Source organism: Canis lupus, chromosome 5 (genome assembly GCF_011100685.1).
Source record: "Canis lupus familiaris isolate Mischka breed German Shepherd chromosome 5, alternate assembly UU_Cfam_GSD_1.0, whole genome shotgun sequence".
NCBI lineage: Eukaryota > Metazoa > Chordata > Mammalia > Carnivora > Canidae > Canis > Canis lupus.
Genome location: NC_049226.1, coordinates 50,323,291 through 50,346,251, shown reverse-complemented (window position 1 = coordinate 50,346,251; position 22,961 = coordinate 50,323,291). Strand labels below are relative to the sequence as shown.

The following is a 22,961-nucleotide window of genomic DNA, read 5'->3' as shown; positions in this document are numbered from 1 at the left end:
GTGTTCACAGTAACTACAAACATAAATATAATATGGTCCTAATGATTAAAATGCTGATGTATCAGACAGTTTAGGATAACTTATGCTGCATAACTAACAGTCCCCAAATCTTAGTGGCTCAAAAAAAAATAGATTTGTCTTATTGCATGTCCATCTTGAATCAACTGTGACTCTGCTTTATGTCTTTGTCACCTGGATATACACTGACAGACCCTTATCTGGGACATTGCTGGTCTCACGGCAGAGAAAAAAGAAACATGTTGAACTTGTGGAACTTCTGCTCATTTTATTGAGCAAATAACGTGGCCATTCTTGGATGTATCAGGACAATTATACATAATGGTCCCATGGGGAGGAGCACCACAAAGAAAAACCCAGAGAGGGATAGTGGCTCTTATGATCAGTCTCATAATTGACCACAGTAGGTATTATTTCATTGTATTTTGCAGAATAAGATAGGAGTTCCAGAAAGTAAAGTAGTCTGTTTAATTCACAAGCAAAAGTTAATAAATGGTAAAACCTAGAACTGAATTAAGGCCCGGCACCCAGGTCATCTAACTCTTCATGCTACAGTCCTCCACACCCCTGAATCTTTTACGTTTTATGAACATCAAAGCCCTCTGATATCTTTGGACCTTTGATATATTTGGACTAAGAGAAAGAAGCCTGTGTTCTGACCCTGACTGTTGCAACGGGTATCATCAATGATTCCGTGACAGCCCCTAAAAGTAACCCTTATTTTTGCTTAGTTTAATTTCTTATCTGCTTCAAAAGCAGAAGGAAATGTTCTTAGCTTTTTAGAGAACACATAGCTCATGGTGAATGCACAAAAACACAGTGTGACCCAGATATTGGACAAAATACCCATCCAGGGATATCAGCCTATTCTTGAGCAATAAGCACGGGGAAAAGGAAGAGGTGGCCCCATTTCAGAAAGCCACCTGGGAAATGGAACAGAAACAGTAAGGTAAGAACAAGTCTGCACTCTCCTCCACTTTGTTCCTGAAAGATTATTACAGAAGTTGGCATGAGGACTGAGAAATACGTCACTGAAATGAGGTAACAAGGACAGAGGGGTAGTGGCAGAGATCTAATTTGGAGTGATCGGTCCAATTGAGCACCAGCTCATAATTCTTCTACCTTATTTTATTCATTAATTCATGATTTTTTTGAGCTCAGTCATGTTCCAGGGACTGTTCTTGAACAAGACAGGTACTATTTCTGCCCTCAAGGAATGTGTTAGGTAACTATTGTTGTCTAACAACGCACCTGAAAACAGTGGCTTAAAACAATAACCATTTAACTCATAAATCTAAGGTTGGCAGTTTCGGCTAGATTCAGTCGGGCAGTTCTCATCTCAGCTGGGATCACTCAATGCATCTGGATTCAGCAGCTAGAGATGCTTGGGTCCAGTTCATCTCAGATGGTCTTTGCACAGTTCTGATGGTAGGCCAACTGTCAGCTAGGGATGCAACAGCGATGACTGGGCCATGTGTTTCTCATCATCCATTAGGGTCACATGGGCTTGTTTAAGTCCAGTTTAGCAAGTGTTTGTGTGTTTGCTTGCATTTGGGGTTGGTGTCAAAACTCTGTGGACCATCAATGTTACGTGGCCTTCAATTTTCCGGCCATTGTCTCCCCTCGGCAACTACATGCAGAGGTATTGAGCAGGATCCTGGCATTGCTGGTTCTCTACTATAAAAGACTGTACCAGGGCTCAGTTGAGTTTGGGCTGGTAACACCATTCAAAAGCTGATCATCTATTTGCATGAGAAGTTCACACCTACCCTATAGTTAAACCCAATGTAAACAGCTCAAGAATAATCAGAATGCGTGATGGTGGAGTTAAGGCAAAGAAGTACCCTTAGGACAGAAGATAATTCCACGTTTTTTCCCAAACCTGTTCCCCAGGTTTAGTTGATAGTGGTCACACTCTGCTCGGTCCTGATTCCAAAGCCACAGTAGTATTTCCTTAGGTAAGTCACAGAAACTGCTTCTTCATAGATACCTGCCTATAAATAGGGAGTAAGAGCTACCCTCCTGACTTCCCAGAGGGCCATTCTGATGCCAGAGCAAGATAAAGCTTGCACAAGTGTCAGAGCATTAGTGGTCAGCCTCTGGCTGGACCAGGGTCAAGATTTTTACTCTTAGCAACCGTTTGGCACCACTTTCACCTGAGGCACCTCCAAAGGCTAGAAGCAAATCCATTTCTAAAAAAGCAAATGGGAAAGAGGCAGATTTCAGCTATAATTTTTATAAGTGATATGATTTCCCAAACCATTCAAAGTCCATCATTCCCTTTGATTCTGACAGTTCTTCCTTTAGTGGAGGAATCATCATCTGCTTTTCATCTCATAGATGAACATCATTCACAACATAAAAGATCTGCTCAAAGCTCCGTGAGAGGAGACAGCAAGGCTGGAACTTGGATCATGCATCCTCTAATTCCTATCCTCATCCCTCAGAGTCACTTTCCATTCCCGTATTCTCAGAGGACACACCAATTCTTCTTGCTCTCCTTACTCCTCTCCCTCCCTCCCTCACCCTCTCCTTCAGGACCGAGGGATTGCACGGAGTCGGTGGCTGACTGGGGAGATGGTGAGTCCCGTTCTGAACTCGAGGCTCAGCTTCTCATTGTCTGGGGGCCTGAAGGTAAATCTTTGCACAAGGGAAGTGAAGAAAATAAACAGCTCAGACCTGGCCAACTGTTCTCCAATGCATACCCGCTTTCCTGAAAGATAAAACATAAGACAGGTCATCAGACCCTTCTGATGTAGGGTCTTGCAGGCATTGACATCTCCATTTCTTGTAAAACCTTCTTCTGGAAGGGACTGGTAGGCCCCAGAGCTTTATATACAGAGGCTCATTTAATCTGACAACCACCGGGGCCAAAGTATAAGTCTGGACTCCAAAAATCCAGTGCTTCCAAGGGCGAAGGTGCAGTGTACAGGGCCTTTGCTGGATCGCTTGGCTCACAGTTGGCACCATCCTAGCCACATCCCACTGTTATGTGAGGGAGGAACTAGAAGCAGAAGGGAGATCCAATTCAACTCCTCTCACTTTCTAGCCATGTGATTTGGACATCAGGGGAAGTGTGTGTGTGTGTGTGTGTGTGTGTGTGTGTGTGTGTGTGTATTTAAAATGGGAACCTTGTTGGGATTCCTGGGTGGCTTAGCGGTTTGGCGCCTGCCTTTGGCCCAGGGCGTGATCCTGGAGTCCCGGGATCGAATCCCATATCGGACTCCTTGCATGGAGCCTGCTTCTCCCTCTGCCTGTGTCTCTGCTTCTCTCCCTCTCTCTGTGTCTCTCATAATAAATAAATAAAAATCTTTTTTAAAAAAATAAATAAAATGGGAAGCTTATTCTAGGGGTGCCAGGGTGGCTCAGTAAGGTAAGTGTCTACTCCTTATTTCGGCTCAGGTCATAATCTCAGGGTGATGAGATTGAGCTTGGCATTGGGCTCTGTGCTGGGCATGGAGCCTACTTCAGATTCTCTCTCTCCCTCTGTCCCTTACTCCTGAAAAAAAATTTTAAAAATGGGAACCTTATTTTATATATTGTGTGGGCTATATACTGAATCCAAAGAAACCAAAGAATAACATATAGCAAAACAAAGTATTTGAACACATCACCTGGATAATAGTAAACATTTTAGCTGTAAAATACCATTAACTTCATCTGGTTTATTCTTAAAAAATGGAAGAATACAATTTAAAAGACTACCTTTAAATAAAACTTTTTGGGTGGCAGCATTATAAAATAGGTTCCTGTATAATTCTTTTTTTTTTAAAGATTTTATTTATTCATGAGAGAGAGAGAGGCAGAGACACAGGCAGAGGGAGAAGCAGGTTCCATGCAGGGAGCCCGACGTGGGACTCGATCCCAGGATCCTGGGATCACGCCCTGAGCCGAAGGCAGATGCTCAACCACTGAGCCACCCAGGCGTCCCTGAAACACTTTTAAAGTACAGAAAACTTGCAAGAATAATACAAAGAACTTGTTTCTGAGTTGTTTATTTCAAAGTACATTGTCTACATTACTTATGAAATCTTTAGTATGTATTTCCTAAAAACAAGGACATTCTCTAATATAACTCAATATAACCATCAATTCAGGAAAACATTGATGCATTATCACCAATTCTGCCCCCTGCCCCCCGTCCCGGAGATGCCCAGTCGGGTTTTGCCACTTGTCCCTATAATTCCCTTTATTGTAAAAGGACCAGTTGAGTATCAACTGTTACATTTATGTGTCATACCAGTGACTTCTCTACTTCCAAGATTGGTTTTGTTTTTGTTTTTGTTTTACTGAGCTTTTCATTTTAATTCCATAGTGTTATATTAGTTTCAGATGTACCATATAGTGATTCAACAATTCTATACACACTACTCAGTGCTCATCACACAAGTGCACTTCTTAATCCCCATCACCTATTTCACCCATCCCCCCCACCTCCCCTCTGGTAACCATCAGCTTGTTCTCTATAGTTAAGAGTCTGTTTATTGGTTTGTCTCCTTTTTTCCCCTTGTTCACTTATTTTGTTTCTTAAATTTCATATATGAGTGAAATCATGTGGTATTTGTCTTTCTCTGACACTTAGCAAATACTCTCCAACTCCATCCATGTTATTGCAAATGGCAAGATCCATTTTTTTATGGGTGAATTCCCATGTGTGTATGTGTGTGTACACAAGAGGTCTATATGACTGGCTTTTTTGAAGGTGACAAATTAATTCATAAGTGCAATGAATGAATTTTCTTATGAAAATAATTCATAAGACAAAATAATTCATGTTTCCCATGATTAGATTAAGGTTGTGAGGTCATGCATTTCTGATAGAAATAACACCAGAGTGAGGCTGTGTTTTCATTTCATCCTATTGGATGGTACACATTTTTTATTTGATCTATTATTGGGATGTTAACTTTGATCACTTGATTAAGGTGGTGTCTACGAAATTCTACCCTGTAAAATGATTCTTTTTCTCTTCGTAACTAATAAATACTTTCTGTTAATGAACCATTCCTCATTAACCTTTCATCCACTAGTTTCCATTGCCATTTCTTGGCTAAATTATTTATTACTCTGATGGTTGCCAAATCATGATTTTTAAAAATCCATCATTCCTTCCACATCTATTAGAATTCTACTAAAGGAAATGCTTGCTCTCATCCCCATTTTTCTCTCACCCCCATTTATTTGTATCAGTATGAGTTCAAAGATTCTTGCTTTTATTCAAAGGGTTATAATTTATCGTTATTTGTTTTAATGCTCAAGATATTCCAGTTTGGCCATTACATGCCTATTCAAGCTGGTATTTCCTTAGCTTTTGGGCACAGCAGTGTGTTTCAGGCTCATCTTATCCTTTCCCTTCCCCACCCCTGGAATCAGCCATATTTCTAGAAGTCCAAGTTCCTCTTAGTGGGTAACGATATCTAGAAACCAAGATCTGGGCAAAACCAAGATCTGGGCAATAGACATGCTTGTTGATATCAGGGTAGTGTTGTTCTCATGCACATCAGTGGCTAGAGCTGGGGGATCTATGTATCTATATAATGTGAGTATATATTTAAATATATGTATATGCATCCATGTTTAGATCTATATTTATATATACCTACCTACTTACCTATCAAAAATCTTGAGTTCATACCAATAGCCTCTGATTCCAATTCAGTGCCACAGAGCTCATTCTGTCTTTTCTCTTTCCCTATTTGTAATTTCCTCCCATTATTGTCAGTAGGTTTACTAATTGGGTCACTATCCCTTGCACATAACTTATCTCCCATCACTGCCACAGTCACCCTGTGCAGGCCTCACCTCATTTCACACCTGCTCTAGGCTTCTGCTGTCTTCTCCATTGCAACAACCTCCCACAGTTTCACTACCACTATCTCTTGTGCACGTGTTTGCGATAACTTACTTTCTCTATACATAATACGTATTTACCACAGACATTTTTTAAAAATGCGTGAAAAAAGTGTAAAGAAGCTAATGAAAGATGTAAAAGATGGTTGTAATCCCATAATCCAGACAAGAGTCCTTGCTAACATTTTGGCATATTTCCTCATTGTCCTTGTGGGGATTCCCCTGGACACCATAATTGGTATAATTCTCTGTAGTTAATTCTGTGTGCTGCATGTGCTACTTTGTATTTTCCCATGTAATTACATACTCTTGAAAAGGCATTCACGTATGCATGCCTCCATTGTGTCCTTTGCCTATAAGGGGCTATTGAGGAAATAAAATTAGGTAACACCAGCAGAAGTGTTCAGTAAATGTGCTGCACAATTATGCTGTTATTACATTACTTCATCTCTCTTCCCATCATCTTTATCTCTTTACTCATCACACATAGTACTCTGAGGAAATTCGTTAAAAGGCTACCTAGTCTGCTGTCCTGTAAATACTGAGATTCTTCCAGAAGAATCCATTTATGATGACAAAACTGGGCCCAAAGAGTCAGGAACCAGGGAACCAGCTGTGAGTTTGGGGCACATTCATATCTCAGAGCTAAATTTTACCCACCTGTCAAATCCATGAATTCGATCTCTCCTTGAATTTGATCATGTGGATGGTTGGGCAATGATACCAAAACAAAGGCAAGTAGGAATTTGGTTTTCAAAGCATGAAAATGAGGACTACTTGCCTTCAGAGCTTCAGCCTGGGTCACAGGAAACTGGTATCTGCTTGGTGCTCCCACCAACTGGCTATCACCAACTAACAAGGTCAATTACTTCATTAGTAAAATGAGAGAAATGACCTAGGTGTTTTGGGAAAAGTTCTTCCTAACCTCATCTCCTATGATCAAATGATTTTAGTTGAAAAATGGGGAAGCGAACTCTTGCCTTTCGTGAAGCTGCCTGCTGCCATGTCAGAACAACCTGAAAGGACTTCAGTGAGGAAAAGAAAATAGGAATTTGCAATAATAGCTTCACATTCTGTGCTGATTATGCAGAGGTAGTAATTTCACACATGGTCATCTTTTCCCAAGAAAAGAGAAGGAGCTATCCATATTTTGTTCTTTCAGGGAGGCTGTCTGTAAAGGAGAAGCAAAAGATGGGAGTGCAGTGGGGGGAAAAAAAGAGTGTGTTGACAGTTTCTTAACTCATTTGATTTTTCAGATTTCTATTTCTGCTGTTTAACGCCCATTCCGTCACAACTCCTGTGGGAATCCCCAAACTGTCTGCCTTCTTTGAACTTCATTCTTCTCCATCATGAAGAGAGATAAGACTAACTGCAAAAACGGCTCCAATTCTCCTCTTCTCCTTGTATCTACATCATTTGCAATGTGACTTCAGACCCTTTCCCACCAAAAATTAGTATTTTCCCCTCTCTTTATTGGGACTGATCTGATGACTTGCACTGACCAACAGAATGCAGTAGAAGTGGCAGGGTGCCAGTTCCCAGTCTGGGCCATAAGAGACACTGTGAGCTTCCAGTCTCCCTCTTGGGATCTTATCACCAACATGGAAACAAACCAAGCTAGCTTGCTAGAGAATGAGATAACATGGCAAGCCTGTTTGCTCCAGCTGAGATCATCCTAGATCAGCCTTTCAGCCAGCTGACCTCCCAAACACATAAACAAGTGCAGCTAAAACCAGCAGAGCTACTTAGTTGAACTATAGACTTGCAAGCAATAATATTGTTGTAATGATTTATTGTTTTAAGCCACTGAGTTTGTGGCCTGTTTGTTATGCATACATATACTACCCCATACCTATGGAATGAACTCAGAACCAAAGTAGAAGGGCCTTTAGTGAGAAGATGAGTTACAGCCTAGCTGTGGTAAAGAGAGCAGTACTCGAGAAGTACAAAACCTGGAGTCTTAGGTCCTTTCCACCAATTCCTTGGGCACAGGACCTTAGATAAGAAACAACTCTCTCTTATTCTCTGTTTCCTTAGATTAAGAAAGGAAATACTGATCACTTTTCTGTCTGATTATTAATAACAGGGTTGCTGCAAAGATTAAATGAGATAATGTGCTTGCAAATGAAGTCTGTAATTAAGAGGGTGTGATAAAATTCTCAACAGCAAAGCACCAGTGAGGCAAGAATAATTATAAGCCTTGGAATCTACAGCTGGGACTCGGTACTGAAATACAAAACTTGAAGCTACTGTAGATAGAAGACTGGAAAGTACTCCTACGTCTCACAGCAGCTTTCCTATTAGGAAAGGACTTGTCCAATGTGAGCAAAGATGACACAGAATCAGGTGAAGTAAGGCAAAGATTTAATCCGAATCAGCCCAGGTGCATGCAGGGCGGTGCTACATCCTCAGCTGCAGGTCATACCACGTGGGTTCAAATTCAGTCCCTCCCCTTCTGAGCCTTAATATCATCAGCAGCAAAATGATACCGGATCAGAAAACCAATCTGTATTTATTTTTAAGTTAGTGATAAGCAGACTAGCATGCATTTCACAGTGTGGGCTCTGCGGAAAGTTACTAGATGTAGATAGATGACATAGATACAGATTAGGTATAGATATATAGATATAGATATAGGTACAAATGACATCAAGAGGGAGTCATGCTGAGCAGGGCTATCTGGAGATATTTGAAAAGCCAAGGATGCCAGGAAAAAGAGTAGAGTGAGGGCTAAGAAAGGGCTTCTAGATTTTGACACACCTACTTGTTACAACTCACCTATTGAGAAAGGCAGAAAGGCTTCCCTTTTCTTAAACTGTCCATTCTCCAGAAAATGCTCTGGGTTGAACGTGTCAGGGGTGGCCCATTCTGCAGGGTCCCTGTGCAGTGCAGTCAGGTTGGTCACGATCACGGTCCCCTAGAGAAGACAGCAAAGACTCAGGCAAGGCTTGACCCATGCTCACACCTACTCAGAAGGGCAGAAGTCCCCTGACTCCTACACGGGGGCCTGACCACATCCTATGCCCCAGACTCCATCACCCTCCCCAACTCACCGTCTTCTGAGCCCACTTCCCCACACACCCACTGACTCAGGACCCTGCTCTTTGCGATGGGACAGCTTAAAATGACAGGTTTGCAGGGAAATTTACCAGGGAGCATAGCTTCTATTGACTGCAGAATGGATCTTTCTACAGGGACATATAGGGCAACTAGGGCAGCTCTATCCAGGTAAAAGATGTCTCATTCAGCTCTGCTTCTCCCACTCTCTTTCCTCCACTTCTGGCACACTCTACAGGAGGTTTAATATAATAGAGTTAGGTCCTCTAGTGAAAGGAAACATTATCCATCCAGGTACATAGCAAGAAACCCAGGTGTCCTCCATATTGCCTCCCTTTCCCTCTTTCTGCCTCCATCTAGTCTAGTCCTTCAGTGACGCTGCTCAATTTTTACCTCTTGATTCCGTCACTTTCATTGTACGTCCACCCCTGCCTCCTAGTCCAGGCTACCAACTGGCTTGCCTACACTCCTGTAACAGCTGCCCAGCTAGGCTCATAGCCTCTTTTCCCTTTCAATCTGCTCCACACTCTGAAAGCAGAATGAACTTTGGACCAGATTTAATGGTGCCACATCCAGCCACCCACCCACACCTTGAATACCTTTCAATAGCTTCCCACCACCCTTAGGTAAGAGACCCACCTCCTGACCCTTGTCTGGACCATTCTTCTTCTCTGCCTGCACTCACACCACAGAGGCCTTCTTTCAGCTTCTCAAAAATGCTGTGTTCCCACTCATTTTCCAGACTTTTTACAAGCTGTTCACCTGGCCTAGAATGCCCTTCTTCTCTACTGTGTCACTGAGCTAAATCCCAATCACCCTTTACTCCTCAGCTCAAACAATACTTCCCTTTGGAAGCCCTCTCCGACCTCTCCTCCTTTCCAGTCCAGCAGGCCTGTATCTTAATGGAAACCAGGGAGTTCTCCCAGCTGGGCATTATCATGGTTTGTAAGTATATACCTGTATAATTTTTACTCAGCGTTGTTTTCCCAGATGGGAGCATTTTAGATACTTAATGGACATTTGTTAAACTAATAAAGAAAGAACTGCTATTTTTAAAAAAGATTTTATTTATTTATTTATTCATGAGAGAGGCAGAGACATAGGCAGAAGGAGAAACAAGCTCCCTGCAGGGGATGTGGGACTCAATCCCAGGACCCTAGGATCATGACCCGAACCGAAGGCAGATGCTCAACCACTGAGCCACCCAGACGTCTCAATAACTGCTATCTTGAGCACTTTCTCTCCTAAACACTACGTGCATGACCTTATTTTACCTCCACCTGTGAAGTAGTTTTGAATGTATCTTACAGGTAAATAAAGCAAAGCTCTGAGAAGTTAAGTGATGTGCCCAGAGTCACTCAGTGGGAGGAGCTAGAGCCATGATTTGTACAAAGTCTAGTTCATGTTAAAGCCATGGCTCCTGGCCTCTACAAGATAAAGTCAATTAGGTCTCTCAGTTCCCAGGATTTTAATGAAAGCTGGTGTTAAAAATCAGTGGTCGGATGAGGCTGTTGAGCCAAATGAATTGCTAGAAAAATGTAAACAGCACCTGTAAAATAAGTTAGACCTCAGCCTTCACCCACAAGATGTCAATCAGTAAGAAAACAGTGAATGGAAACAGCTGTAGGAATAGGTACAGGAATGGGTAAGCTCTGGTTCTGCCTGTTGGGAGAGACCCCAGGGAAGACGTACACAGAGGGACCTAGATAAACTGGAATGGATCCTCAGAGGCTGACCAAGGCCTTGAGAAAGCAAAGAACTGTAAATGTGCAGTGTCCAGAGAGGACACGAGGGGGCAGAGGAGAGCTGTCTGCCCAGATCTTAAGCCTGGCAGAGAGAGAACAGAATGTCCTTTGTGAGGACAGGAATTTCACTGGGACCAACTAAGAACAATTGCAGGGAGACTCTATTCAGGTGCAAGTGAAGCAACTCCAGTGAAGAGCGCATGCTGTAATACAAAAAAGACAGCCTGGGAAACAAAACAGATCTGCTTCTGGAACTCAACTCTTGTCACTTTGCAGTTGAGGGACCTAACGCAAACTTAATCACTCCCGAGCCTCAACTTTCAAATTTATAAAATGGGAATAACCCTTATTCTGAGGACTATTAAGGCCTTTTGAAAGAAACTCTAGAGTCCACTGGCACACAGTTTGCTTTATAGGCATTGGTTCCCTTCTCTCCTTTTCTAATAATTCATATTGCACGCACCTGCATTAGTTTCCCTTGTGAGACAATCCCACTACAGGCTTGTAAGTAAAAGCTGGAAAAATACTCGTGGGGAACATCATGCTAGAAACACCAGCATTAATGAGATATTGGCTCAGGTAGTCTCAAAATGTCCCTTCATATTTTAATATCTTATAACTGCAGGATTCCTCTAGCAGAATTTTCCAAGTCTGGTAGGTGGTGCTGTAAGAAGCTCCACCACGGCAAAGAAAGGGGTGCCATGGCAAGGTCTGACTGAGAACTGCTGTTTGCTGTACCCTCACAAAGATTCATAAATTCACATTACATGGTAAAAACAAAACACACACACACACAAAAACAACCTGAGACATCCTATATAGCAAAGAAAGCCAGTTTTGCCTTAACATATTTGCCCTATGAATCCCCCTTCCCCTTCATAATATCTATGGCTGCCTAGTTGAATTAATAATATTCCAAAGACTACACATGGGGGAAAAGAAGCTAGAATCTCAGAATGTTTCTTTTCCCATATAAGTGATTCCCTAGGACAAGAGTACGTGTCACCCTCCCAGTTCAGAGTTTACCATTTTAAAAAACCGGCTTGAAGATCTGAGGCTGGGAGTCTCTGGTTACCTTGGGCAGGTAGTATCCAGCCAGGGTGGTGTCACCTGTCACTTCCCTGGGCACATTCAGGGGAACGATGTTTCCCATTCTCTGCACCTCATGGATGAAGGCATTGGTGTAGGGCATGGACTCTCGAACAGCTAAACCTGGCAGTTGTGACTGGCCAATCACCCTGTCGATCTCAGCTTGGACTTTTTCTGGAAAAGAAGATTCCATTATTCTGTTTTTCCACAACCTTTCTTAAGCCTGGTTAAGGTAAAGAATGGAATAACCAGGATCAAAATGGCTGAAACTAAAACAAAACCAAACCCAAAACTATAGCTCTATAGACTGATTTTTCAGGGGGTACGTCAGAGTGAAAAGCAGGCCTTGGTTTTAGACATAACTGGTTGTGAACGCTCACTCTACAACATTACTGCTGCAAGTTACTTAAACTCTCTAGGCTTTAGTTTTCTTATTAGTGAGATTAATCTACCTTCTTCTGAAGGCTGTCTTGAACTTTACATGAACTGATTCGGGTAGCACCCAACAAATCAAAGAAACTTCTAATGGTGCCCCAATATACCTGTTTTCCTCTTTTTTTTTTAAATAGAGATTTTAGCTGGACACCTGGTTGCCCAGTTACAGACTGCATTTCCCAAATTCCCTTGTGACTAAGTGTGATCATGTGACTAAGTTATGGTCAATGGAATATATGGGATATATAAGGATGTTTAATACTTAAAACATGTCCTTAAAGGAAGGATGTGTGTTTCCTCCTTCTTCCCATCCTACCCATGGAAAGGCAGCCCTTGAGGTAAGCCATCTTTGAGAGTGCAAACAAGGGCATCATTCTAGATACAACAAAGGAACATGTTTGAAGAAGCTTAGAACCAAAATGGCTCTGCAGAGACCAGCTTGGGTTTTTGGGGTTTTGCTTTGTTTTGTTTTGTTTTTACTTTAGCGAGAAATAAGAATTTCTGTTTTACTGGCCAGTTAAATGTTTTGAAAATTGTAGTAAAACATATGTGACATAAAATTTACTATGTGAACCATATTTGGGCATACAGTTTAATGATGTTATATATATTCACATCGCATAACCAATCTGCAGAACTTTTTATCTTGAAAAACTAAAACTAGATATCCATTGAACAAACAGTAAGTTCTCATTTTCTCCTGCCTCAAGCCCATGGAAACCACCATTCTACTTTCTGTTTCTATGAATTTGACTACTCTAGAAACCTCATGTAAATGAAATTATACAATATGTCTTTTTGTGATGATATTATTTAACTTAGCATAATGTCCTCAAGGTTCATCCACATTATAGCACGTGTCAGAATTTCCTTCCTGTTTAAGGGTGAATAATACTCCACTGTGTTCTACATTGTGTTTATCCATTCTTCCATTGTTGGACACTTGGGCTGCTTCAATCTTTGAGCTATTGTGAATAAAGTTGCTATGAAGATGGGTATAAACGTCTGTTATTTCAAGCTATTGTTATTTTGGAGACCTTATTACAGAAGCCAAATCTATGTCCTAGCGGGGTAGCTTTTCACCTTTTTAGGAAAATGTACTTCATAGTTCCAAATTCATTTTACATTATGACTCAAGACACATAAGCATAAATATAGACACATATAAAACATGCTTTTATGTATGATTATGGAAAGTTTCATGAACAACCGTAATCTTAGTACATGTGAAATACTCTGATCTTTTCTATTCTACTTTTATTTTAGGAAAAAATGTTGGTCTTGATCCACTAAATTGATTTTACGTCCTATTAATAAACTGTTACTTACATTTTGAAAAACAGTATCCTAATACCCCATCTCTCATGTGCTCAAACTGTTCTGGGTCCTGGGGGGGGTGTGTGTGCGAATATTATAAGTCACTGCCTTTAAATGGACAAAAGTCTTTGGGGGAAGATATATGAATAATGTGCAATTAGCACAGTAGTAGAGGGGCATTAGGTCATCTCTAGAGGAAGAAAATAATGCTAATAATAATAAAGTCATCTCTAGAGAAAGTAATTTCCTGTAAGCATGGGGGAACATCTTAGAGAAGGTTGTATTTGAGCAGATTCTTCAAGCACAGCTGGTGACTTACCATGTAGAGAAATTGGGGAGCTACACACACAAGTGGTAGGGGAAAGAGCAGACATGATGGCAGAGGTATAAATAAGGTTGGTGCAAAGAACAACATGGAATTTTGTGAGGCCACCATGCAGGGTGAGTGGAGCCGAAAGGTTGGGCAGACAGATGGAGGCACCTTAGAGGGCATGATATGCTACACTAAGGAGTTTGAACATCATCCACAGGGCAATGGAAGGCATTACTTAAAAGGACAGTAGGCTGTAACCAGATTTCATCTAAGAATGTCTTTTCCTGGAACTCATCACAGTGTCAATTGACTTTACCGTCTTCCCCTCTAGACTGAGTTTCCTGGGGCCAGGGACTGTTATATTGGGATTGTGTGAACCCATCACAACCCTAACAGGAAAACTGAAGAAGGTACTGTTCTCAAGTCCACATCACCTCGTGACTGTCCTACCTTTTCATTTTACCATGCTATCTTCTGGCCTCAACATGGGGGGCAGTACCCTCCAGGAGGTACCACTCCATCTGGCTCAGGCACACTCACATGCTCACCTTGGATTTCTGGGTTGAGGGCCAAGTAAAGCAGACCCCAGCGCAGGGTTGTAGATGTTGTCTCAGTTCCAGCAAAGAAGAGGTCTAGGGTGCTGTAGATGAGGTTTTCTTCATGGAAACTTGAAGTAGCATTGCCCCTATTCTAGAAAGTACAATGTTTATTGGTTTATTCAGATGGTTCTTGGTTGTTACAAAACACAGGGGCTTCAGCCTAGGGAGAGAAGGTCCACCTTCTCTTTTCCCTAGGGAGAGAAGCTCCCTAGGGAAAATATCTTTCCCTTTGGCCATCTCAAGAGCTAGAGGCTTATTACAACAAAATCACTAGCATCCTCCTGCCCCAAGTGCTAAAAGCTTTTGTTAGCTTTGGTGGATGAAAATCAAGACAACTCTTTTATTTTATGCCTATTTATGGGAGAATTTATTAGTGAATGGGAAGAGGAGCGGTTTAGTAGAAAAACAGGCCTGGACTCCAATATTAGCGACATTGCATGACCTAGGGCAAGTTACTTAATCTCTCTGCACTGCAGTTTCCCATTTCAGGAAATCGAAATGAGATACACACACCCTTTAAGACAGCATTATGAATTACATGAGATGTGAAGAGCATATAACAAATACTCAACACATTTGTACTGATACCAGGAAGAATAAACAATTCCTCTTATATAAAACAATTCTCATATCTCCCTGTTATCTCTTCCTTTTGAGGTGAAACCACTCTGATTCCATCAACCATTCCTCGTGGCACTCCATCAGCTTTATTACCTTCCGCTGGAAGTTTCAATTTGTCAACAATCCTCTCAATGTGTGGCCGCATACCTGCACAACATTTAGCAAGTGAAGTCTCCTCCTCTATGGAGAGGTCAATGCTTCTACTAATGCTATCCAATAAGGTGAGATAAAAGAGAGGATCGATAGAAATCTACCATTCTGTCAACTGCAAGAGGAGGCACAACTAATCTGATGACTTAGAGATTATGACACTGACGCTGATGCATGGATGTATATTGACCACAGCAGTTACTGTGTTAAAGGCTATATACATCCAATTTGGCTTTTCCATGCTTTTTTCCTATAATGTTGGAAAGTGGATGAAAGGAAGATCAGGGAGGAAGGGAAAAGTCCCACTCAGGCTCTGAGGCTGAACTCTGGCATCCAATTCAGCTATTCTGGTTTTGCGCTGGGGGCTGAGGGAAGAAACAGGCAACTGGGCACAGATCCAGCTAAAAGTGAAAGAGTCCTTTAAAGCTCAATTGTTTGTTTTCCTTTTGTATAAAGCTCCTTCAAAATATGGGTAGAGGGCAGAGAACAGAAGATGAACAGGCAGTATTTGGGCATCCCCAAGGCCTCAAGCCAAACACCATTCAACCTTTATTTCTACTTGCGTTGTCAATCCTGAGTTAATGCTGCTCCCACACACTATGAAATACTGCCTCTATATTGACTCCCCCGTGGTAAACTAAGTAATGGCCCACAGAGATTGCCATATCCTTATTTCTGAAACCTGTGGATGTTACCTTATACAGCAAAAGGGACTTTGTAAATATGATTGTTAAAAATCTTGATGTGGGGAGATTTTTCTGGATTATTCAAAGTAATTACAAGTGTCTTTATAAGCAGGGTCAGAAGGAGGGGAGGGTTGTAAAGAGAAGATGTAAGGATGGTAGCAGAGAAGACTTACATACTGGATTTGAAGATGGAAAAAAGGGGCCATAAGCCAAGGTAGCCTCTAAAAGCTGGAAAAGTCAAGGAAACAGATTCTGTCCTAGAGCCTTCAGAAGGAACCAGCCCTGCCAATACCTTGATTTCAGCCCAGTGACACTAATTTCAAATTTCTAACCTCCAGAACTGTAAGAGAATAAATCTGTGTTGTTTGGAGCCCCCAGGTTTGTGGTAACTTACTACAGCAGGTTACAATAAGAAACTAGTATACCCGCATTTGCTCTTTAAGAACAAACAAGAAAAAAAACTTTGGTTTCCTCACCTTTTCCATTTCCTTGAGGTAAGCGTCAATAAAATCTCTTGGTTCAGCAGGATTCCAGTCTCTCCTGTGGTTTTCAGTCATATGAGCAATGAACAATTTCAGTTTCTCCCAGTCGTTAAAGAGTTTTTGATGGGGTCCAGGGAGAAATTTAATAATCCATGGAAAGACATTGTAGAGCTAATTGAGAAAAACCAAACACTCAGAGACAATCTGGTGCCCGTGTTTCACTTTCTAAGACAAAACCATTGATATTCTTTTTCCATTTCTCTCATTTACTTGCTCTTAAAACTTGGGTTGTCTTGACTCTTCTCTCTCACCCTCTTCTCACCTGCTAGCAAAGCATTTCAGCATTCCATCCAAAATGTATCCAGTTTCAGACCACATCTCACCACCCTAGCCACGTTGTCCCTACTACAAATCCCGTTTCTTACCTGGGTGCTGTGATAACCTCCATCCGCTTCATTGATGCCATCCTTAACCCACTCCCAGTTTGTTTTCCACAGAGCCACCAGAGGCATCACTCAATAGTTTAATCAGATCATTTCACCCCTTGGATCTCAATCCTCCAATGACTTTCCATGATTCTCAGACAAAGCTCTACCTCATTCCCCTGGCATATAAGCTCTGCATGTACCAGCCCCTACACACACCTGTCACCTCCTTTGCTATCGCTCCCTGCCATCTTACTCTCTCTTATTCACTCCAGTGCAGCACCATTGGCCTCTCTGATGACATCAAACATGTTCTTGTTTGGGCCTTTGCATTTGCTATTCCTTCCACCTAGAATACTCTTCCTCTGAAATCTATAGAACCCCAGCCCCTCATTTCATTAAGGTGCTACTCAAATTAAACCTTGGAAAGGTCTTAACCTGATGAGCCTATAAGCACCACTGCTACCCTCTCTCCATTCCCTTACCCTACTTTATTTTCTTTCATGGTAATTATCACAAATAAATGTGTTGTGTCTGCCCCACTCTGATGTAATATCCATGTAAGTAAGACATATTTTACTGAAATAAAGTATTTAAAAAATATTTTCTCTAATAATATCTGGTAGAAAGAAGCATGACATAATGGAAAGTTACCTAGGCTTAAAATGAGACAAATACAGGTCTATCAGCACGGCTGTTTTCTAGGTATAATATTTTGGTAATAATGATGATGATGATACAATTTGTTGCTCCTTTGTTTAACTAGCTGAGAATGGGCCCTGAGATAATTCTGGTGACTGTATGACATGACATCCATACAGCACCTAGCACAGAGCCAGTGGAACACTATCTGGATTTGCTTATCCACTTCCATATACACCCCATGATGCTTCATTTTTAAAGGGTTTTTGTAAAATTTAACTGAGATAAAGTTGTATATTTGTCCATCAAGACCAAGAAGCTGAGCAGAGTTTCTGACAGACTCATAGACCTAGAGGGACAAAATGGAGCACAGGGTCCACCAAAGAAAGAGTGAAGTTTGAACCCCAAAGGTCTATACCCTATGAAATTGACAATATCAAGTGTTGATGGGCATGTAAGTAGCATAACTGCTTTTGAAAGCTTTAGGCATCTTTTATGTCCAGGTATAAATTCAAGAGAAATGAGTGGGCAGTCCACATGAACAACTGTACAAGAATGTTCATGGCAGCTATTCATAACATCCTCAAACTGGAAACAACCCAAATATTCATCAATAGAGAACTGAGCAACAAACAGTGGCATATTCATACAATGAAATACTATTCAGAATTTTAAAAAGAAAAGAGCAGCTAACAGATGAATCTGCAATCTGCTGACAGAAGAACAGGCCGGTGAAGAGTACTTTAGGGTGGCAGAGTGGCTGAGTTAGGGAGGGACACAGAGGGGCGAGACTCAAAAGCAATGGCAATATCATACTTATAAATAAAACAACATGGATGCATAAATATATATCTACATATCATGTAAAGTTTTATACTTTACATGAATGTTAGAAATGTTCTTTAGGGGTAGCAAATATCCAATAATATTATCAAAAAACACTAAAGTCAACAGATTGACTTCAAATAAGCTTGAGTTAAAGTCCACTGTATTTTTCTCAGTTTTATTCATTTATTCATGAGAGACACACAGAGAGGCAGAGACACAGGCAGAGGGAGAAGCAGACTCCATGCAGGGAGCCCCATGTGGGACTCGATCCCGGGTCTCCAGGATTACACCCTGGGCCGAAGGCAGGCTAAACCTCTGAGCCACCCAGGCTGCCAATTCCATTGTAAAAGGTGGTATTTTAGCTTAAACAAAAAAGTAAGGACCCACCTGTGTCTGACATCAACTCCAATATTCTTACCCAAGATATGGAAAGAGAACCTCTTACCTGGCATCTCATTGATGTCTCCAGACATGTGACCTCATCCAGCAACCTCAGCAATTCCTGAAACTGTTCATCCTGGTACTCAAAGCGCTTTCCAAAGGTGATAGAGCAAATGATATTGGAAACTGCATTGTTGATCTTGAAGTGAGGGTTGAAAGGCTGTCCTGGGGGTGGAGGAAGAGATGGATCCTTCAGATTGGTTTGTTCTATGTTCCACTGAGAGTCTGCTCTACATGACATGAAATACTGAATATAGAATTGCCTATGAGGCTCCGGTCACAGCCCCCTACACAGGGTCTGACATACAGCAAGTACTCGATTAATACCTGGGAAGTCTGATGACCAGGGTTTAAAATCAGTAATGTTTTAATACCAGTCTTCTTGTGCTTAATCCTAGAGCTCCATGAAGGCAGCAGCGTCATGGTTAGTTGTTCACTGTAATACTTTCAGTGCTTGGCACAGTGCTGGGCACCAAGTAGGTACTTAGGGACTTAATAAGTATCTTTTCAGTGAACGAATGAGTCACAATCTCCTGCACCTGTCCTAGGAGACAACTCACCATTCTCCTCCTCTATCGCCTGGATGAGATGATGGGCTTCCTCCTGAATGCGTTCCTCTATGCTCTTCCTTCCTAGACCAAAGTTCTTTAGTGTTGCCAGGGTGAACCTTCTTTGTTCCTTCCATATTTGGCCACTAGACATGATCAATCCTGGAAAAAAAGAAAGCCAACATTATGGTTTCTTATTCTATAATGTAAATGTCTGGCAAATTGGTATGGAAATAAGCATTGGCAGGAAGGAGAGGGCATTAAGGCATGTGAAAACTCTTCAGGGAAATAATCCCAAAGAAGTGGATATAGTGGCTAGCATTATTGATTGCTTGCAATGCAAGAACTTGAATGTTCTTACTGCATTTTGTAAGTTAGCACTTAACAGAAACTCTATGAGACAGGTGTAAACATTACTCCCCCTCTCTCACTTTCCTGATGAGAAAACTGAGGCACAAAAGATCAACTTCACAGGGTGACAATAAGTACCTGAAGAGGCATTCAAATTCAGATCTGCTGGATTCCAAAGCCCACACTTTGATTACTAGTCACATAAGTATATTGAAGTATTTGTTTTATGCTACATGCTAAGAATGCACTCATGGATAAGATAAAATCCATACTCTTAAGGAGGCGAGGCTTTCCAGTAGAGTCTTATCTTGAAAGATGAAGGTGATGAGGGAGCAGAAGGCAAGCTGAAGACAAAGCACAAACTGATACCCCACCCCCAACTACTGGATGGAATTTGTGTGACATTCCTCCAGGAAGCTCCTGTCCTAATGTTAGTGCCTTGTTAGAGGGAGAAACAACCTTGACATTGGCAAAGCCTCTAGAATCCTCTGAGTCTTCTTTAACATATGAAAATCCTTTTGAAACCTCCCTTTTCCTCACTTCCTCCAACTCCCAAGTGTATAATCAGTCACCCCTCAGAACCCCAACTCCAGGGCAGCAGCTCTTCCTGCCCACAGGTCCTGTCCCCCTGCTTTAATAAAATCACATTTCACACCAAAGACATCTCAAGAATTCTTCCTTGGTCATCAGCTCTGGACCTCACCCCTCACCAAACCTCACCTACATTCCAAAACATCATATGACACCGAACATGGGGTTTTGAGTCTTTTCATCTGGACTGTGAGCTTTGGTGTAAACTTGGTGAGTACTTTCTCTCCTCTTCCTTTACTCTCATTGCAGGGACTTTTCAAGGGGTGTGGTCGTATTGGAACATTTTCTGATCGATTGTTCAGGCTCCAACCCTCTAGTCCATGGCTACTCTATGAGGAGGAGAAAGTCTGTCTTTTGGCTGGAAGTTAGTACTCTGGCCAAAATGATAATAAGACCCAGAAACTTGATGCCCTCTCTTTAGTCCTGTCCTTATACAAAGTTGTCTGTCTTGGGCACAAGACAGCCACCTAAGTCACCAGCACTGCTGCCAATCTTAAGATTCCCACGTGAGGCTTCCTCCTGATTGATCTAATGTGATCCCTTTCACATCCCTGGTCTACTCGCTTCTGGCTGCAGGACCTCCACTGGGAGCTGGCCGAAACCAGTACTCAATGTAATTAAAACCTAACCGGGGACCATTTCCTAGGGAAGTTGGCTATAAGGACTGAATGGGTTGGAATGTCGCTTAGATAGTGGTGGATTTCTACCCTTGCCGTTTTCCATCGATGTCCTCTACTAACTACTTAAGCTACAAAATTGGGTAATTTCCCCTTGTAAAACTTCTAGCATTTTCCATGACAGGGAGGGACACCTGGGTGGCTCAGTGGTTGAGCGTCTGCCTTCAGCTCAAGTCGTGATCCCCGGGGTCCTGGGATCAAGTCCTGCATCGGGCTCCCTGTATGGAGCCTGCTTTTCCCTCTGCCTTGTGTCTCTCCTGCTCTCTGTGTGTCTCTCACGAATAAATAAACAAAATATTTTAAAAAATAAAATAAAAAATAAAATGACAGGGAAATAACACAACCTTCAGGGCATAGGAAATAAGGTGTGCCCCTCACAGTGAGTGATAAAGCGGGCTTCAGGGCATAGGAAGGCAGGGCACAGTATTTCAGTTCATTCACCAGGCACCCGTCTGTAGCCTAGGATGCGATGGGGACGGGGAGGGATGTTGGCCTCCCTCTAACAGGACCTTTTTACTGCAGGAATGCCTTCGTGGTAAAGCAGGATGGTGATCAATACTGATTCCTCCTTTGAGCAATGCTTCTGATCGCTTTTGACACATGGAACCTGATATACCCTGCATGGGACACCACCCAGGAGTCAGGGGGATTTGGTAATGAACCTTCTCTACTTTTCCAGGAGCATTGCCTCAGTAGGCTTCTTCAGTCCCCAAGAACTCTCCCTTGGGATGCCTTTTAACCCACTGGAAACAATTTGGGTTGCAAAATTTAGACTGAGCTCCTGTAACACTGCATGGCCTTAGTGGGGTCTGTCAGTTAAATCTCTGTTGTAGGCAATAGGGCAAATGGACCTCGGGTACCTTCATTGCTCATACCTAATGATGTAGGAAAGACATTAGAGTTTGAAGCCAACAGCCAAGAAAGAATTCTTGAGACGTTTTGATGCAAAAGGTCACTTTATTAAAGCATGGGTACAGGACCCAAGGGCAGAAAGAGCTACACCAGAATCATGAGGAATGGCCCATTATAGACCTTCAAGTTGGGTGGGGGCCAGGGATAGCGTAAGTGTCTAAGGAATTTTGGAAGCAAGGTTTCCAGGACCCTAAGGGGGCTAGCTATTGTTAGGAAAGGTCACTTATTACCATCTAATAAAACCTTAGTTATGAGACCCTTCAAATACATACATATCAGTGGGCTGTATGCTTGGAGAGTAATTGCCAATATGTATCTTATGGGGTACAGATTAAGGAAGTTTCCAAAATAATTTTTATATGTTAAAGTAGACTTACAGGATCTGGGGAGTTAAGCTAAGATTACCTGTTACCCTTAGGAAAGTATTACACTGAGGCAGCTGAGTCCCTAGAGGAAGGCTACTCTGCCTGTTTCAAGGACTTATCAATGGGCTGCAGATAGTAAGGAAATGTAATGACTTTTATTCTTCCTTTGTTTCCCACATCATTCTCCCCTAAACAGTTTTTTTTTTTTTTTTCCCCTGAACAGTTTTGACCCTAAGTCTTTAAGGCTGCTGAGGATGGAAGGTCTCATATTCTGTAACTTCTTCCTGTGGAATAGGGCTATAGAGATGTCCCTACCTATGGGTCAACAATGGTCAGCTGGGGCTTATATACATATAGGAGTTATGAAAGCAGAGGAAGCTGAATCCAAGGGAGACTGCATGTGTGGATCTTCCTGAGTGGAAAGGATTGCCTGTCAGCTTGAAGTAGTTATGGCAGTGAAGGAGTCTCAGCACCAAGTGAAGACACGTGAGAGAAAACAGCAAAACATGATTAGTCTAACAAAAAGGAAAAGAAGACCAAATAAGAGTCCTTTGATAGTTGACAAAAATCCTCTTCCAGTCTAGGAGTTTAACCAATCATTAAAGGAAAGAAAAAGACCGTTTAAAGCGCCAATTTGAGTATTCTTGACAGAAACCCAGAACTATTTTGTGATTATCTGGAACATACATACAGCATTCTGTTTTTATGTAAGCTCAAGTTCCACCTTGTGTAGCAGTTAAAACATCTAATGCCATTCTGTTTTGTAGTCTCACGTAGGGCTTTGACCATGTCCTTATTAAGAGCTACCATGTGCCAAAC

At 41.8% G+C, this 22,961-nt stretch overlaps 1 protein-coding gene across 1 annotated transcript in view; it reads right to left on the bottom strand.

The window, feature by feature from the left end:
- Window positions 1-269: 269 nt before the first annotated feature.
- CYP2J2 (cytochrome P450 family 2 subfamily J member 2) overlaps window positions 270-22,961 on the bottom strand; it is a 44,376-nt gene continuing 21,684 nt past the window's right edge. The window contains exons 3-9 of the mRNA XM_038537369.1: window positions 19,259-19,408; window positions 18,703-18,863; window positions 16,357-16,533; window positions 14,373-14,514; window positions 11,746-11,933; window positions 8,647-8,785; window positions 270-2,731 (exon numbers count right to left, since the gene is read on the bottom strand). Of these exons, the coding sequence (XP_038393297.1) occupies window positions 2,553-2,731; window positions 8,647-8,785; window positions 11,746-11,933; window positions 14,373-14,514; window positions 16,357-16,533; window positions 18,703-18,863; window positions 19,259-19,408 (1,136 nt within the window). The 3' untranslated portion in view covers window positions 270-2,552. The remainder of the gene's footprint in view (window positions 2,732-8,646; window positions 8,786-11,745; window positions 11,934-14,372; window positions 14,515-16,356; window positions 16,534-18,702; window positions 18,864-19,258; window positions 19,409-22,961) is intronic.